The sequence below is a fragment of the Gavialis gangeticus genome, unplaced genomic scaffold (assembly GCF_001723915.1).
Source record: "Gavialis gangeticus isolate Ggan-Ray unplaced genomic scaffold, GavGan_comp1, whole genome shotgun sequence".
In the NCBI taxonomy this organism is placed as follows: domain Eukaryota; kingdom Metazoa; phylum Chordata; order Crocodylia; family Gavialidae; genus Gavialis; species Gavialis gangeticus.
The window spans coordinates 90,945,811-90,953,275 of NW_017728992.1; the positions used below are offsets into that span (position 1 = coordinate 90,945,811).

Below are 7,465 nucleotides of genomic sequence, written 5' to 3' on the forward strand. Positions count from 1 at the left end.
TGTTTCCAGTGTATTTGAGTGTGTGCCAGCACTAGGTATGCAGCTAATTAGTCAGCTTCTTCCTCACTGAAAGAACCTTTATAAACAACAGACCAGGGACACTCAGGAAAGTACTTTGACAGGAATTATTAAATATTATGATGCTTTATCATAAACTACTTCTTCCTTTCCACCGAACTGGTTACTTAGGGTTTGCCCTACTGCAGTGGATTAGAAATCTGAAGATGGTGATTTAAGCATTTCGTATTGTTAACTGTATTTTACTGCTGTTGTTATCCTACCTTTTAATAAAGGTTTGAACATATCGTAATAGTCATTTAATGAGTGGAAAGTAGTTTTATTATTCTCATACAACTTGTGATTTTATAATTTATTACATCAATCCTTATAGATCTGCTCGAACTCCAAATCCAGGTCCCTTGGGTGGTTCAGTCAGAGATGTAAGACCACCAGCTGGTTCACAAGAAAATCGCTCACTCCTGGAAAGGAAAAGATCTATCAGATTTGTTTTTAAATAACTACTCAGTATTGTAACAATTTTTATTTATCCAAAGGATTAAAGTAGTGTGACCCAAACTTGGGTCTGCTATTTTTCTTATTCAAGCAGTGTCAAGCATCTGAATACTTTACAGCAGTGGTGTTCAAGCTTTTGGCACCGGGGGCCAGATGAGTGGCACAGAGCCAGTCCGCGGGATGCCTTGGGCCCTAGGGCACCATGCATACAGTCACGCTCTCCAGTCTGTAGGGCTCCCCACAGGTCTGGAAATTGGGAAGCAGGGGAGCAGTACCAACACTCTCCTCCCACCAAATTTTCAGACCCATGGAAAATCCCATGGGCCAGATGACATGGCAACACAGACCAGACCTAACTTGTGGGCCATGGGTTTAGCACCCCTTTTTAATCTAGTCAACACCAGCTGTCACCAGGCAACGCGATATTTCACTCATTTCTATGTTACCTGAAAGCTGTATTTTTTCCTCAATTACTGTAGTCTCCTTACAAAAATCAATAATAAATAATGCTTCTAAATATATACCAATAATTAGCTCTCCCATCAACACATATTCCTACACCTACAAAATGGTTCAGGAACAGTAGGAATCACAGAAATGAGTTTTTTAGGAGGTTCAAATACACCACAGATTAGTAGTGTGTTTATGTACTCTAGGCAAAACATCTAGTTATGGGTCTCCCAGCCAGTCAGAGCCCTCACCTCTTTAAGTGCTCCTGTTGGCAGTCTTAAAAGAACAAAAATGAAAAACTTTCCTCTCAACAGTTTGCCGAGTCCTCTTTATATTCAGATTCAGACACATGGAAAAGCTTGTACCTTTACTTCACTGAACAGTGAAGCCTTTGTTTCTACTGTATATAATCCGGACCTTTCACAGAAACTTCCCATCTTTTTTGTGTCCTTGCATGACAAGGTATTTAGCAAAATTTACAGATTTGTTGGAATATGACAGGGCCACGCCATGAGCGCTTCTGCCATGGCCTTAAACTTGCAAACTCTGGTTTGTCAACCACCTTAGCAGCTGTACCACCTCAGTCCCCTTCACAGGAACTAGTTCACTACACACTAAAATAACATCTCTTCCCCCCATAAAGATATTTCTAAATACTCAGCTCTTGTTATACAAAGTACCTTGGTCCAGGTTTGGGAACTTTGCCAGCCTTAAGTTCATCAATTATGTCTTCAATATCTTTTGGTGTCAAATCTTCCTATAAGAGAGACCATACAATATTAAAACAAAATGTAGAGTTGTCATTAATTGTGCCAATATGCAATATTCACAATATCTCAAATTAACAGTCCTTTTACCCGTTAACCAAAAATTCTTCACTGTTTTCAGTACAAGACAGATAATCAATCTGACCATATCAGTTAATATCTATCTAGGTATAAAGAATTAGCAAAACTAAGACCAGAATTTTCATGACAAAGTAATATAATAATAACTACATTTTAATGGATTTTATGCCAGTTAATTTTAGATCACTTATATCTGTTGAACCTGCACATAACAAACATGTTCCGAAAGTGACTGCAGGTTAACTTATTCTTGCAGAAAGGAGATCTATCTGCCTCTCATTATACCTGCAGTTGCCTAGACAATTAAAACTAGTTTCACTGTGCTCAAAGCTGTGGGTGAAAAATAAGCCAATTAAAAAAAGTCAGATTTGTGTTTTGTGTGTGAATTTTTTAAAAGAAAAATGTTACACTTTAAAAGACCCATTTCATTCAAACAGATTAATTTTGGGAGGGGGTGTTAACTGTTTAATTATACGCAGGGGTGCACCTATAGAGATTTTTGAGGCTGATAGCCGATTTTTAAGAAGGCTTATTGGTCAATACTGATCAGATTTCCGATACACAGCCCAGCAGCCTGGAAAGCTGCCTCCAGCTGGTAAGCCTGGTGTGGTGGGAGGGGAGGGGAGGGGAGGGTGCGAGATCAAGGCCCCTGTGGGGAGGGAGGGCTGGAGCAGAGGCAGAGGCAAGTGCTGCCCAGCCATGGCGGGCACAGGACAGGTGCGCAGCTCATCTGGGGGGCACGGGGGTAGGGGAGAGGCAGCTCCCAACACTGTGGGCCGCTCATCCAGGAGCCACTGGTCTTGTGCTCGCCCCATGGCTCCTGCCACTGGTTTGGGAGGGCATGGGGGTGGGGGGCATGTGCCCCCAGATCTGCATGGGGCAGGGCCGGGTGGGACTGAGGCTGCGCTGGGAAGGGGTTACAGTGAATTTGTAACTGCAGCCCCAACCTCAGCCCCCTTCCCAGCACAGACTGCTCCACCAGGAAGAGTTTGGTGCAGCCCCGGCCCCAGTCCACCCTGCCCCATGCAGATCTAGGGGCACATGACTCCTCTTGTGCCCTTCTGGACAAGCAGCAGAAGCTGCCGCACAAGGAGGTGAGCATCAGAAGAGCCACTGGACCAGCGACACACAGCAGCAGGAGCCACCCCCCCGTGCTCCCCGGATGAGCCATGGCTCTGTCCCATGCCTGCCCCAGCTGGGCAGCACTTGCCCCAGCCCCACTCACTCCCCGCAGTGGCCTTGATCTGCACCCCCCTATCTCCCCTCCCCTCTTCCCTTCCACCACACCAGACTAACCAGCTGGACGCAGCTATCCACGCTGCCAGGCTGTGCTCCTCACTGCCTGCATGATGCACTGCAGCTGTGCACATGCATGGGGGCATTTATCAGCCAAATTATCGGCCCGATATGGCCGATGTCCAATATAGTAAATTTTCTTAATATTGGTGCTGATCCAATATCAGACTGATGTATCGGTGCACCTCTAATTATACAGGCAAAATCTGCAATGTTTAAAATATTGCCAAAGTAGATTCAAATCCAGCCCAAACTTAAATTCTCATAAGTGTGTTAGGGTTGTTGGTTGTAGCCGCATTGGTCTACGGACATAAAGACAGCCAAGGTTCTTTGGACAGTTGGTCTAATAAAAGATATCACATCTACCAAAAGAATCCTGTCTGTCTTAAATGTGTTACAATTCGTCATTCCATTAAAACCTGCATTAATAATGTACATGCACAATTCAGAAGTGGGAATGTTTAGAAATGTAAGTAACAAAGATAAAAAATCCCATGAGGTATATTTGCTACATCAAAAATGTTCAGAAGAAAAAAAAATAATGAAGCCAACCAACTTCATTCTGTATAGTAGTTCTTTCTTCTGTCCCATTTCTATGCTTTTGCCTTTAAATACCATTCAGGATCATTCCTTCCCTTTCTTTGAAGACAAATCCCTTTGAAGGGTTTCCCACAGGGCCCCTTGTAACTGAGAGGGTAAGTGGAGCATTGTGGTAGAAAAATGGACTGTTTCCTTTCTACCATTATTACATGTTGTATGTTTTGAAATACGTAAAAGCACTAAGAGATGATTGGTCAGTAGCCAAGAGCAAAACCGATTTTTCTATCAAAAGCATGATTATGGATTTCCCTAAAACAGCAATGCATACTACACCCAGCCAGCTGAATATTCAAAGCAAAATAATTATGTCAAAGGAAACATGAAAGGAAGCCACAGCATGATCTGAATTCCATCTTAAAAGTCGAATTCATTTTCTTTGCTGTGGTATTCCTGAACTGTTGCATCCCACTAGTCAGTACTCTTACCACTGTGGGAAAAGAGGAAGAAGAACTTATTAACTTCACCAAATTTGCCAAGAAAAATACTTTTTAAGAAACCTCTTCAGAGCTTTTTAATATAATGAATGCAATATCATTATACTGTATGTAACAGGTGTTGATCCCAGGGATAGCTGCTTGGCCCCTGCTCTGCCTCGTTTCTTAGACTTCCTCCCCTTCTCCTTGCCTGCCATGCCTTGTTGTTATTAAATCCTTGGAAAGGGAAGCTGCCCCAGGGATCCCCGATTCCATGCTGCTTTTCAGATATCACTACTCAGCTCCTTAAGGGCTTATTACATGGCTCCAACCGCCCCTTACACCTTGCCCGTGTCTTGCAGACGTTACCATTCAATCTGCCCTGCTCCTGGGCCTGAGCCCTCTCTGGCTTCTTCCTCCCAGGCCTGTTGAGACCATCACCACCCCTTGTTTCAATCCCTAAGCCACCAGGCCATAGCCCAGCTCTAAGGCTGCCTTCCCTTAACCCCTGGGAGTACATATTCTCCTACTGTCTACGGCATGCTCAGGAGCTCCTTCCATATCAGCAGCCAGGGTGAGACTGCCTGCCCCAGCTCTGGCCTGGGGCTTATCTCCCAGTTGAGCTCTGCCCCTTTCTGGCCATGTGCTCCCCTGCTTGACTCTGGCCCTTTCACAGCCCTCTGCCTTCTTAAAGTAACAGGTGTACCCAGCACCTGTTACACTGTATTCCTTGCATACTTTCACTTTAAGTGAAAGACACAACACAGTTTCTTTCAGAACTACACATTCCTTTTTTAAGGCTCTAAACTTTTCACAAACTTATTCTTTTGGCACTTTCAATAGCAATTAACATCTTTTAACTCCTGAAATATTAGTCCTAGAAAAGAAAGGCCCAGGCAGCAAAACAACTGGTGAAAGTTTTCTTGAGAGAGCAAGGTGCAAAAATGACCAATAAAAATTCATTAAACTACAGTGAAAGGAAAAGTAGTAGCAAGGATTAGAAACTAGAGAGGCAAAAAAAGAGTGATAATATTAAGGCAAAAGGTTCACATAACTTCACAAGATTTTTACTAAAATCACTATAAATGATCTGAAAAAGGAGGTGACAAGTAAGACTTCAAACTACATAAACACACCATCAACCAAGAGTTTGACAAGCTACAAAGGAACATAAGGAATGCTAGGTAAAAAGTTATCACCTTGACAGCTGAAATTCAATACTGAAAAATGTACCAAAACACTGGAAGAAATAATCTGAACTACTCAAACAGTATATATTTTTACATCAAGAAAAAGATGCATTATCACTGCAGATTTCATAATGAAGACCTATCCTAAGTGGTTTAGTAGTGGTTAATAAAAACAGGAAAAGACGTTACATGTGCAGAAATCCACAACCCATCAGCTGACATGTTTCAAGCAGAGATAGGAAAGTATTAATGCTGTTGTACAAAGTACTGGGCAAATACTATAGAATTATGCATACTGTTCTGGTTATCTATATCTTCATGAAGAATAAATTCAAACAGGTGCAGAGAATGGCTATTAGGACGATTAGGGGAAGATGGATTTATCTTACAAAGAGAGGCTGAAGGAGTTTGGCTGTGAAATTTAGTAAATAAAAACTGACTGAGGATATGACTACACTCTTTAAGTCTCCTGAGAGGAAGAAGAACAATTTAAGCTAACGGACAATGCTGGCACACGAACAGATGAGTAGAAACTGTCTGGGAATTAGAAAGTTTCTAATAGAAAGGGGAGGAAAGTTATGAAACAGTCAATACGAGGAGTGAGGCAAATAACCCAAATAGTTTTGAGTTAAAGCTCAATAAATTTACGAATAGAATTTTATAATACTACTGTCCGCAAAAGCAGGGAACTGGACTCAATAACCCAAAAGGTCTCTATCTTCTCATAATGGACACAGGCTGGGGAATGGAGGGAAAGAGGCAGGACACAGTTACACCATTGCACACCCTCACTGTAAATCCCACATTCACTTCTACTCGCACCGTATCAAAAAGGGGTGAAACAAAAAGTGGGTCTCCAAGGATGGGCAATGAGAATGTTCTGACATGGAAAAACTCTGATATGAAGGATACTGAAAAGACTGTATCATTTCTGAAATAGCATTCCAAAAAAGACGATATGATAAAAGCTCTACAAAGAAATGAATGACTCACAGAAGCCTGGTATTCACTCTCTCACATAACACACAAAAAAGGGAACATTCAATTAAGTCAATAGGAAATTTTAAAATTTGCTTCCTTCATCAGTTTTGTCACACAATGTATAATCAGACCAATAGAACTCATCTTTACCAGTTACTGAGCCCAAAAGATTACTAGGATTCAAAAAAAGGATTAAGTATTCCCATGAATGGCAAATGCATCCAGCAATACAATAATAAGAATTACAGACAAGAATTTTGCAAGGGATATACCCAAAATCAAGATGGCTTCAATTTTAAGACAACCATTAATTAGATTATATATATGGAAAAAAAATTTTTTGGACATGTAAAGAAATCTAATTATTGGAGGAATCATTTTAAATTCATCCTCCCACCGCTGTGGTTGGGATAGCAGTGGCAGGGGAAGGAAAAGGCCAGACCCAAACCCTTTATCCACCCTGCCTGCCTCCCCCCCCCCCGCCACATTGGCTCCCACCCTCATCCCCTGCTGCCTGTCACTCCTGCTAGCCTAGCCTGCCTGTCACGTGCCAGCCCTGGCCCAGCCCAGCCTAAGCAGTGGTGGCAAATCTAGGGCTGGAGCTAGAACTGAAGGTAAGTGGAAGGGAGGGGAGAAGGAAGGGCAAGTAGTCAGGGAAGGACAGGTGGCTGGGAAGGGGCAGGCTATGGAGTCTCCCCTGCACTCTCAAGCAACACACCACAGGTCTGTCACACCCACACTAGGAGGGCCATCATAGATGACAGCCCGGATGCCCTCTATTGATATGAAATCGGACACCTTTATGTCCTTTATTTTTCTCTTGAGGAGAAAAGGAGAACATAAAGGCATCAGATTTCTCTCTTGAAAATAAAAATACAGGACATAAAAGGTGTTGGGTTTCATATCAATAGAGGAGACAGAACAAAATAGCAGAAAACTCGAATGTCCTCTATGATGGCCACCCTACCCCACATGCACCCTCCACCTTCCTCTCCCCACCTCCCCCATTGCCACTGTAGCAGGGCAGGTGGCGGCTTAGCTCTGCCTTCAACCCCAGGCCTCGGGCCAAAGCTCAGCCAACACTTGCCCTGGGCTGGCAGTCAAATCTAAGATGAGGCTCCCCCACAATCGCCCTTTTGGACTGGGGGTTGGGGGGGGACCCTGGTTTTGGATT

The 7,465-nt window shown here is 43.0% G+C and overlaps 1 protein-coding gene across 1 annotated transcript in view; it reads right to left on the reverse strand.

The window, feature by feature from the left end:
• Positions 1-307: 307 nt before the first annotated feature.
• Positions 308-7,465, reverse strand: part of NDUFV2 (NADH:ubiquinone oxidoreductase core subunit V2) — a 60,701-nt gene continuing 53,543 nt past the window's right edge. The window contains exons 7-8 of the mRNA XM_019525450.1: positions 1,644-1,720; positions 308-479 (exon numbers count right to left, since the gene is read on the reverse strand). Of these exons, the coding sequence (XP_019380995.1) occupies positions 386-479; positions 1,644-1,720 (171 nt within the window). The 3' untranslated portion in view covers positions 308-385. The remainder of the gene's footprint in view (positions 480-1,643; positions 1,721-7,465) is intronic.